Source organism: Hyla sarda, chromosome 4 (genome assembly GCF_029499605.1).
Source record: "Hyla sarda isolate aHylSar1 chromosome 4, aHylSar1.hap1, whole genome shotgun sequence".
NCBI lineage: Eukaryota > Metazoa > Chordata > Amphibia > Anura > Hylidae > Hyla > Hyla sarda.
The window spans coordinates 402,700,888-402,712,724 of record NC_079192.1 but is presented as its reverse complement, the minus strand read 5'-3'; the positions used below and the strand labels follow the sequence as shown (position 1 = coordinate 402,712,724).

At 40.6% G+C, this 11,837-nt stretch overlaps 1 protein-coding gene across 7 annotated transcripts in view; it reads left to right on the top strand.

Moving 5' to 3' along the window:
* Nucleotides 1–1,036: 1,036 nt before the first annotated feature.
* SCUBE1 (signal peptide, CUB domain and EGF like domain containing 1) overlaps nt 1,037–11,837 on the top strand; it is a 278,625-nt gene continuing 267,824 nt past the window's right edge. For 5 of the 7 annotated variants that reach the window (XM_056517388.1, XM_056517385.1, XM_056517386.1 and 2 more), the window contains exons 1-2: nt 1,037–1,180; nt 5,885–6,007. In XM_056517388.1, the coding sequence (XP_056373363.1) occupies nt 1,090–1,180; nt 5,885–6,007 (214 nt within the window). In that variant the 5' untranslated portion in view covers nt 1,037–1,089. Of the gene's footprint in view, nt 1,181–5,884; nt 6,008–9,399; nt 9,521–11,837 lie in introns of those variants that run through there. The other 2 variants (XM_056517390.1, XM_056517389.1) reach the window with 2 other exon arrangements.

Sequence of the window (11,837 nt, the reverse complement as noted above, 5' to 3'; positions counted from 1 at the left end):
TCCAGTCCTCTATACTGGGTATACTGGGCACTGTCCAGTCCTCTATACTGGGTATACTGGGCACTGTCCAGTCCTCTATACTGGGTATACTGGGCACTGTCCAGACCTCTATACTGGGTATACTGGGCACTGTCCAGTCCTCTATACTGGGTATACTGGGCACTGTCCAGTCCTCTATACTGGGTATACTGGGCAACGTCCAGTCCTCTATACTGGGTATACTGGGCACTGTCCAGACCTCTATACTGGGTATACTGGGCACTGTCCAGTCCTCTATACTGGGTATACTGGGCACTGTCCAGACCTCTATACTGGGTATACTGGGCACTGTCCAGTCCTCTATACTGGGTATACTGGGCACTGTCCAGTCCTCTATACTGGGTATACTGGGCACTGTCCAGACCTCTATACTGGTTATACTGGGCACTGTCCAGTCCTCTATACTGGGTATACTGGGCACTGTCCAGTCCTCTATACTGGGTATACTGGGCACTGTCCAGACCTCTATACTGGGTATACTGGGCACTGTCCAGTCCTCTATACTGGGTATACTGGGCACTGTCCAGTCCTCTATACTGGGTATACTGGGCACTGTCCAGTCCTCTATACTGGGTATACTGGGCACTGTCCAGTCCTCTATACTGGGTATACTGGGCACTGTCCAGTCCTCTATACTGGGTATACTGGGCACTGTCCAGTCCTCTATACTGGGTATACTGGGCACTGTCCAGTCCTCTATACTGGGTATACTGGGCACTGTCCAGTCCTCTATACTGGGTATACTGGGCACTGTCCAGTCCTCTATACTGGGTATACTGGGCACTGTCCAGTCCTCTATACTTCCCTCACAGTATCATCGAGTATCATCGAAAGCATCATAAGAAAGCCTGAGCCGAATGGGCGTGGTTTCTCCATCGCCCCTCCCTCCCACATAACGATTGGTCGCTCCACCTCCGACCACTCCCCACCAATGTGCGCCTTAGCCAATCAGCGTGCGGCTGTCACCCAGTGCGGCCGTGTCGCCCCCGGTCTGGCAGTGCCGAGCGTGGCTCTTCCCTGGGAACATCAGCTGGTGCTGGCTCCGGGATCATGGGGGCTGTGGGCTGCACATGGTGGTATCTCTGCCTGCTGTGTATCACTATGGACCGGGACAACCTGACGGGTGGCAGCGGGCTCCCAGGTAAGAGTCACCCTTTAAAAAGTTTCCACATTGCCGGGATGTTCCCCTCTATGTGAGCCCTTTAAACTTTACAGTCAAGAAACTGGTGGATGTAGCAGAGTGCACTGGGTTGAAGCACTATTGTAGTGTTTCCCAAACAGTGTGCCTCCAGCTGTTGCAAAACTACAACTCCCAGCATGCCCAGACAGCCGAAGGCTGTCTGGGCATGCTGGGAGTTGTAGTTTTGCAACAGCTGGAGGCACACTGGCCATTGATGTGCATAGTCTATGCATAGTCCTGGGTGCTAGGTCCCTGCTGCTCCTTTGTACTAAATAGAGCGTGGCCCCTTTAAATTAAATCTCCCCTTTAATTTTAATTTTAAATGACTATAATATTTTACCTTGTCCTCCCATTATTCGTAGAACACCTGCAGAGAATAAGCGTAGTCGGCGACTAGATAGTAATTGCCCGTAAAGAGAAGGAGGCCATATCATAATGGTATTGACTTTAGCAGCTGAAAGCAATGGGGGGCAACACACGGTGGGCTTGTGTGTGTAGCCCGGGTGATGGCCTGAGCCCCAGATGTTTAGAAAGCGTGAAATTGTGGGAGAATCGATTAAATGGAAAAAAAAAAAAAAAAAAAAAAAATGAATTTGTAGGAAGATGGATATAAGTATTGACACAGGAGGCGACGTTAGGGGCTGCGCATCTCTCTAGATGTAGCAGAGCTGAATTTGTCACCTAAAGGTTTGCGCTGTACTGTACAGATCCTTAAATCTATCTCGTTGAAGTAGAGCGGAATTTGTCATCAAAACAAATCTTTTTTGTGATTTACTGTACGGATTGTTCTTGATGTAGTAGAGCTGAATTTGTTATCTAAATGTTTTTTTTGTTTTTTTTTTTGCTGTTCTGTACAGATCGTTCTAGATGTAACAGAGCTGAGTTTGTCCTAAAAAGGTTTCATTGCATCTGTATTATTGCACTATACTGTACCTGAACCCCCATACCAACTACAGAATTATCCATCTCTCATATCCATCTATCTCATATCTATCTGTCTATTTATCTCATATCTATCTCATATCTATCTATCTCATATCTATCTATCTCATATCTATCTATCTCATATCTATCTATCTATCTATCTCTCATATCCATCTATCTCTCTCTCATATCCATCTATCTCATGTCTATCTATCTATCTATCTATCTCATATCTATCTCATATCCATCTATCTCATGTCTATCTATCTATCTATCTATCTATCTATCTCATATCTATCTCATATCTATCTCATATCTATCTCATATCTATCTCATATCTTTCTCATATCTATCTATCTCATATCTATCTATCTATCTCATATCTATCTATCTCATATCTATCTATCTCATATCTATCTATCTATCTCATATCTATCTATCTATCTATCTCATATCTATCTATCTATCTATCTCATATCTATCTATCTATCTCATATCTATCTATCTATCTAGGAAGGATGCCGCAGCACACGGAAGGTTCAAAAGTGTAAACAGTGGTTTATTCCATGATAATACAAGTTAGCAACGTTTCTGCTGCCAGTGCAGCCTTTGTCAAGCCTTGACAAGCCTTCTGCTTGACAAAGGCTGCACTGGCAGCAGAAACGTTGCTAACTTGTATTATCATGGAACAAACCACTGTTTACACTTTTGAACCTTCCGTGTGCTGCGGCATCCTTCCTAGATGTCTGAATTGCCTTGACCGGGGCTCCACTCGCTGCTTGCACCGCTATCACATCATTGTGGGACGTGCTGCTCTAATTCTCCTGTGCTGTATCTATCTATCTATCTCATATCTATCTCATATCTATCTATCTCATATCTATCTCATATCTATCTATCTCATATCTATCTATCTCATATCTATCTATCTCATATCTATCTATCTCATATCTATCTATCTCATATCTATCTATCTATCTCCTATCTATCTCCTATCTATCTCCTATCTATCTCCTATCTATCTCCTATCTATCTCCTATCTATCTCCTATCTATCATCTATCTATCTATCTATCTATCTCACATCTATCTATCTCACATCTATCTATCTATCTCACATCTATCTATCTATCTCACATCTATCTATCTATCTCATATCTATCTATCTATCTCATATCTATCTATCTATCTCACATCTATCTATCTATCTCACATCTATCTATCTATCTCACATCTATCTATCTCACATCTATCTATCTCATATCTATCTCATATCTATCTCATATCTATCTATCTCATATCTATCTCATATCTATCTCATATCTATCTCATATCTATCTCATATCTATCTCATATCTATCTCATATCTATCTCATATCTATCTCATATCTATCTATCTCATATCTATCTATCTCATATCTATCTATCTCATATCTATCTATCTCATATCTATCTATCTCATATCTATCTATCTCATATCTATCTATCTCATATCTATCTATCTCATATCTATCTATCTCATATCTATCTATCTCATATCTATCTATCTCATATCTATCTATCTCATATCTATCTATCTCATATCTATCTATCTCATATCTATCTATCTCATATCTATCTATCTCATATCTATCTATCTCATATCTATCTATCTCATATCTATCTATCTATCTCATATCTATCTATCTATCTCATATCTATCTATCTATCTCATATCTATCTATCTATCTCATATCTATCTCATATCTATCTATCTCATATCTATCTATCTATCTCATATCTATCTATCTATCTCATATCTATCTATCTATCTCATATCTATCTCATATCTATCTATCTCATATCTATCTCATATCTATCTATCTATCTATCTATCTATCTCATATCTATCTATCTCATATCTATCTATCTCATATCTATCTACCTCATATCTATCGTTACAGATGTAGCAGTGCTCAAAGATGACGTTGTCATGTGAAGTGCATTGTACTGTCCCTGAAGCCCCATATGACAATGATGTCACAAATGAGAAACAAACCGAATTATCTCAGCTACATCTGCATGCGTGTTTCTGTACGCCTCTCTCTCTCTTTCTGTATGTGCAGCTTTCTATCTACCCAGATATTGCAAAGCTGAATTTGTCATTTAAAGCACAATGTCCTATTCCCAAATTCCAGATTACAATGGGGATGTTGAGACTGAGAATTGAACATGACTAGCTCTGCTACATCTGTGTGCATGTTGTAGCACCTCTTGCTATCTGTCCGCCTTTCTATCTGTACAGTAGTAGCAAAGCTGAATATGTTATTTGTAGTGCTGTGGACTATACTCAAAGTCCTATGCAAACACCGAATTACGTTTATATCACATAATCAGCTCTGCTACATCTGTGTACTTGGTCTGTACTGCTATATCTATCTATCTCATATCTATCTATGTCAAATATAACCAGGTGTAGCTGCGCTGACTATGAAGTGTACTGTACCATACCTGACTTCCTGTGCAAACACCAGATTACAGTGATGATATCACACATGAGAAATGAACGTGATTAGCTCTGCTACATCTGTTCCTATACCTCAATATCTCTTTCTATCTAAACTATTTGTATGTTTTTATTCCTCTCTTCATCTTTCTTTATGTGCATCCATCTCTACAGATGATGCTCAGCTTAGTTTGTCATTTAAAGTGCCCTGTACCGTACCTGAAGTCCTGCGCAAATACCAGATTAAATTAATGGTTTCACAATGGGGAAAGAAACATAATTAGCTCTGCTACATCTGTGTTTGTGTTTCTGTACCTCATTATCTTTTTCTATCTATCTATCTATCTATCTATCTATCTATCTCTCTCATATCTATCTATCTCTCATATCTCATATCTATCTATCTCATATCTATCTATCTTTCTATCCATATGTAGTTGAATTAGTCATGTAAAGTGCATGATACTACTCCAAAAGTCCAATGCAAGCCCCAGATACAATGACGAAGACATGATTAGCTCTGCTACATCTTTGTGTTTTGTAGCTATACCTTCTAAAGCTATTAAAATATATATATATATATATATATATATATATATATATATATATATAATATATATATATATATTTATGTAGCAGTGCTAATTTTGTTAAGCTTTAGAAATCCTGTCCAAAATAACTGATGAAACTTTGTAATGTCACCAGAAGTCGTAGGAAACTGTCTCAGCCGCATCAGTACAAATAACCCAGATGCACGTACACAGGTGTAGTAAAGCTGATTTTGTTTCCCATAACCGAGCTGATGGCTTCTTAGGGGGAGTTCACACAGTGCAGATTTGTTCAGTATTTTTCATCAACATAAATCAGGAGAAATATATAAAGTGCCGGCTACCATACAGCATCTCTGACAAATTCAGCTCTGCTGCGTCTGACTACAAAGATGCTCAATCCACGGTGTCCAGTGCAAAGGGTTAATTGCTTTCATTGGCGACATTTGTCATATTGTCTTGTAATTGTCTGCAGGCGGGTTCACTTTCACCCATAACACCGCCATTTCCTTTAATTATCTAATGATATTTTTCTTTCCCGGCCCTACGTGCGCCCATGACAAGACTCCTTTATTTCACCTGTGTCGCTTGCCCAGCATCTGTTTTTTATCTGAAACAATAGTAGCCAAAAAAAAAAAGCCCCGTTTACTATAGAGCATGATAAAGACTGAAAGTGTTCCCGTCATTAACCCCTTATTCTCCATTGCAGACAGCGACGAGTGTGCGGAGGGTACGGACGACTGCCACATTGACGCCATCTGCCAGAATACCCCGAAATCCTACAAATGTATCTGCAAGCCTGGATATAAGGGCGAGGGGAAACAATGTGAAGGTAGGAGAAAGAAGAAGCAGTTGGCCCGGGTCCCTATTTGTTTGCACTGTTAAATCTTCGTAAATAGCTGAATTCCTGAACCGATTAATGCAGATTTACAGCTGCTTGCCCTCCAGTCCTGGTGTTTATTGGCTGAGGGCCCCTGCTGTGTCTGATAATTGTTCTCAAGTACAGATACTTCTGAAGGGGAGTCACCCATTCATATGAGCCAATGCTGGTAAACTCGTGTGTGTGTGTGTCTGCACAATAACATGACCTGTATACATGTGGCTGGAAGAAAAAAAAAAATCAATTTATTGTGGAAAAAACTGGAAAAAAAATTATATATATCACATAAAAAAAATACCACCTTTAAAAAAACATTCTGCCACCTTAAAAGAAATACCACCTTTAAAGAATATTATACCACCTTAAAGAATATTCTACCACCTTAGACGAAATACCACCGTAAAAAATATTCTACCAACTTAAAAAAATACCACCTTAAAAAATATTCTACCACCGTAAGAGAAATACCACGTTAAAAAAATACCACCTTAAAAAATATTCTACCACCTTAGACGAAATACCACCTTAAAAAAATACCACCTTAAAAAATATTCTACCACCTTAGACGAAATACCACCTTAAAAAAAATACCACCTTAAAAAATATTCTACCACCTTAGACGAAACACCACCTTAAAAGAAATACCACTATAAAAAATATTCTACCACCTTAAAAGAAATACCACTATAAAAAATATTCTACCACCTTAAGGGTACGTTCACACGTGCGTATTTTTGCTGCAGATTTCCTTCAGCAGATTTTGCTGCCCATTGAAGTCAATGGGCAGCAAAATCTGTAGCAGCAGATCTGCAGCAAAACTACGCACGTGTGAACGCACCCTTAAAGAAATACCACCTTAAAAATTCTACGGCGGTAGTAAAAAATAAAAATAAAAAACATCTTTAAAGTATTCTACCAACTTAGGGCCCATGAACACTATGGAATCTTCGCCCGGAGATATTCTGGGTAGAGATTTTTTTTTGTAGTGGGTACCAGGGAAAAAAAAAAAGCTGGCACTAAGACCACTTGGAAATGCACCGTCTCAATAGACTGCAATGCGTTCCGGAGCGGATTCTGCTGAATGAACATGTTAATTCTTTCGGCGGAGATTGGGATCCAGAATTACCACGGCAAAAATTCCTTAGTGTCAATGGTGCAGCAGAATCCAATTGAAAACAATGGGAGGCTGCTGCACAATATTTTCCAAATGGAATTCCGGATCAGAACTCCGCTTGGAAAATTATGTAGTGTGAATTTGCCTTTTAAGGTGGCATGTTTTAAAGGTGGTAGAGTATTTTGTATTACCTTAAAAAAAAAATTGCGCCAAAGCCGGAGGTTTGCTTTAAAGGTATCATGCTATGTATGCTTGTACAGATGCAGCTTTCATGGCAATACATCCTGCTCCAAGTATATCAGCATTGATAAGTCTAAGGCAATACAGCGACTTTGGCGCAAATCAGGTCTTGCAGGTAAAGATTGCACTGCTGGATTAACAGTAATAGGGTCGTGTTGTGAACCACAAGTGACGGTGGCGACTTGTGCGAACCCTTTACACTTGAATTTGCTGTGATGCCATACGATTCAGACCACATGATACAGTTTTTTTTTTTTTCACCAACCAGTGTTGCAGCCATGGTTTTAAGGGCATGTTCACACAGCCATTAACAGTGTGCAAACTGCATAAGTTTTCGCACCAAAAACCACAGTGTTTACCTTAAAAAAAAAATAAAAAATAAAAATTTCCAGAGTTTTTCTTTGGAATTTTAATGGATGTACAATAAAGCGAAGTTTTATACGTATTGCTAAGAATTCCATTAAAATGGATTTTTCTCTCAACAATTTTAAATTGGCCATATCCTAGAAAATTCTAGATTATGGCAGCAGCCAAAATTTGGTAATTGTATTTTATTTACTAGCCGAGAGGGAGTAATTATTTCTTTTCACCTGGTGGCGGCCATTTTAGCAGGTAACAGGAAGTACAGCTCTATTGGTCATTGTCTTTGATTCAGCTTTTTTTTAAAAAGTTATTATTTTGGTAGTGCTTGAACATATTGACAGAATGAGCGTTTTTACCAGCAGTTTCTGAAAGACTTCTTCAAAGGGTCGCAAAAAGTATGGCTGCCCTTCCTGTCTCTACTTTTGCTGGCTGCCGCAATGGAATGCTGGCTGCCGCAATGGAATAGTAAAATATGCAAAATGCCATAAAAGACCCCTGTATTACAAGTAGTAATTATTATTATTATTATTATTATTATTATTATTAAGTAGTATTATATGTTGATATGTCGGACATAAATGGCAAGCTGCGGTAGGTACGGTGCTGCATAGAGAAAGCTAGGTGACTATTGATATGGGAGAAACCATTAGAGCTTGCATGGGGGATGCCAGCCAGATTTCCGAGACTGTTGCAGGCCTAACTCTTAATATCCTCCCGCAAGGGATGGCATGTTGACAAGGGGATCAACAGACACCAGGTTATACTGTCCCAGTATGGTGGAGCTTTAATGTTGGGAGTTCTTGAGGAGAATGTGGGGAGTTGTTGAGGGGAATGTGGGGAGTTGTTGAGGGGAATGTGGGGAGTTGTTGAGGGGAATGTGGGGAGTTGTTGTGGAGAATGAGGGGAGTTGTGGAGAATGAGGGGAGTCGTTGTGGAGAATGTGGGGAGTCGTTGTGGAGAATGTGGGGAGTCGTTGTGGAGAATGTGGGGAGTCGTTGTGGAGAATGTGGGGAGTCGTTGTGGAGAATGTGGGGAGTCGTTGTGGAGAATGTGGGGAGTCGTTGTGGAGAATGTGGGGAGTTGTTGTGGGGAGTCGTTGTGGGGAATGTGGGGAGTTGTTGAGGAGAATGTGGGGAGTCGTTGTGGAGAATGTGGGGCGTTCTAAAAATGTGCTGAGCTTTATTTATGTACAGCAAACGTAAACACAGCAGATGATACATCTTTTATTCGAAAGTTTATTCGAAATTGGGAAAACAGCTTTTTAAAGAGGTAAAAATCTCTGATAAAATTGGATCATTGAGCGAGATTCATCGAAACTTGGGCAAAGGAAAAGTTGACCATAGCAACCTATCATATCGCTTCTTTCATTTTGGAGAAGGCAATCTGATTGGTTGCTGTTGGCAACTGGTCAACTTTTCCTCAGAACATGTCTTGATGAATCTCACCCTTTGCCACTTGGAAACCAATCAAGTAAGTAAAGAGGTAGCATGGTAACCCATAGCAACCAATCAGGGTGCAGCTTTCATTTTCATTTGCAGAAAAGTGATCACCTGATTGGTTGCTGAGGGCTTTCTTACTTTAGAAAAAAAAATTATATTTCTTTTTATACATGCGCTGAACGTTATACATAAATGTACATGAAAAAAGTGAACGCCGACAGCTGGATCAAAATGGCGCTGCTTTTACTTGGTTTTACGAACGTCTCCCCGGTTATAGAGGTCTCCATGACGGGTAACAATCTGTAAATTGTGAGTTATTTTTACCTGTCTGTGTACGGCTGCGGCTTATGGGCCTATTTGTTAAGTACTTGTAATGAATAACATTACTTAGCTGAGATGACTGGAGAGGTATTTTGCACGGAGACGGCGAGGAATGTGATGTCTCGATTTTCCTGACCGGCTGGTATGTGCAGAACTTCGCTTAATGACATTGATTAATCTCATTTTTATTTTTTTTCCCTCTTTTGCGCCGATATTTTATCTTTTATTATACTCTGGTGTATCGCACGCTATTTATAATGATGAGGAATGATATCATTGACCCATTTTAGGCAACAGTTTTGCGCTTCGTCTTGCACTGGGAAAAATGTTTAAAAAAAAAAAAGCTAATTTGTGACTGGGCATAATGGCATCCCCACTACTATAGGGTTAACTAAAATTGGTACAAATACCCTAAAATTTCCCACACCTCCCTTTGCTGTAGTAGGACATTAACAATAGATGTAAGTGGTGCCCATATTCCGATGCACCCATAACAGTCCTATAGATGTTTGTAAGACAGTACGCCAAGTACCATTCATGCCCCTACAATTCCACATTATTCTCAAATGCCACCCCCATTTTACTGCTTAATCCACTAGTAATCTTTATATTGTAGTGTATTTGCACCCTTCACTGATGCCTCCTTCCTATGAGAACATTTAGAGATGCCCCCTTCTTATGCGACCATTTAGAGATGCCCCCTTCTTATGCGACCATTTAGAGATGCCCCCTTCCTATGCGACCATTTAGAGATGCCCCCCTCTTATGCGACCATTTAGAGATGCCCCTTTCTTATGAGGCCATTTAAAGATGCCCCCTTCCTATGCGACCATTTAAAGATGCCCCCTTCTTATGCGACCATTTAGAGATGCCCCCTTCTTATGCGACCATTTAGAGATGCCCCCTACTCATGAGAACATTTAGAGATGCCCCCATATTAGGGTGTAATCCACCAGTGAACCCATGTTTAGATACAAGCTCCCAAAACCCCTATGTTGGAGCACCATGGATGCCCCTATGACATGTTGCCACCATAAGGTCCTGTTTTGTGACTGGGCAATAAAACATGCTCACTAATATATGGGTAACTAAAATTGATACAAGTACCCTAAAATTCCCCACCCCTCCCTTAGCTGTAGTGGGACATTAACAATGTACGTTAGTGGTGCCTATGTGTCAGCCGTAACTCTACCGATACACCCATAACAGTTCTATAGATGCTCGTAGGATGGTAAGTCACTACAACTAATGCGGTATTATTGATGCTGTATTATTCTTCAGTGCCCCACCATTTTGCTGCTTAATCCAATAATGCCTTTTATATTGGGGTACTATTTATTGATGACCCCCCCCCTCCTCCCCCCCCCCCCCATATTACAGTACCATCCACTGATGACCCCACAAATTGCAGTCCTCTCCACTGTTGTATCGCAACACCATTTATTGTTGACACCTATATTTCAGCACAAACCTCTCATGGTGCACTGCATGATGCACAAGCTTGGATCGCCATGGATACCCCTATGACATGTTGCCATCATGAAAATCTCTTTTTATAACATAACATAACATAAGTGGCCTCTGACTAAGATGTGCAGCATCAAAACCTGTCAAATTTTATCTGTATGAGATTCCATGTCCATGTTGTTGTTACATTTTTCTTATATGCTCTAATAAAGAAATGTTCACTTTTAAGCACTAAGGACCTTTAAATGACTTATAAAGGGGTACTCCGCTGCTCAGCATTAGGAACAAACTGTTCCGAACGCTGGAGCTCGTGATGTCATAGCCCCGCCTCTCATGATGTTACACCCCGCCCCCTCAATGCAAGTCTATGGGAGGGGGCGTGACTGCTGTCACACCCCCTCCCTTAGACTTGCATTGAGGGGGCGGGGTGTGACGTCACAAGCTCCCGATGCCGGCTCCAGCGTTCGGAACAGTTTGTTCCAAATGCTGAGCAGCGGAGTACCCCTTTAAACCCAGTATTGGTATGTTAATACAACACAAAAAAATGGAGTATGCTTTATCTCTCTCATACTTTTGCATGCTTCACTGATGGCCCTTACTATGTGACGTCTTTAGTGATGCCCTCTTGCTTGGGTGAATACCGCCAGTGACACCATCTTCCAAAGGCCCCATATTGGAACGCACGGATGCCCTCTATAACACATTGCCATCATAATGTCCTGTTCCTATCACATTAGTGGCCTCGGCTTAATGTTTTCTAGGGATCGACCGATTATCGGTTTGGCCGATATTATCGGCCGATATTCACGATTTTGGGCGTTATCGGCAATTACCTTGC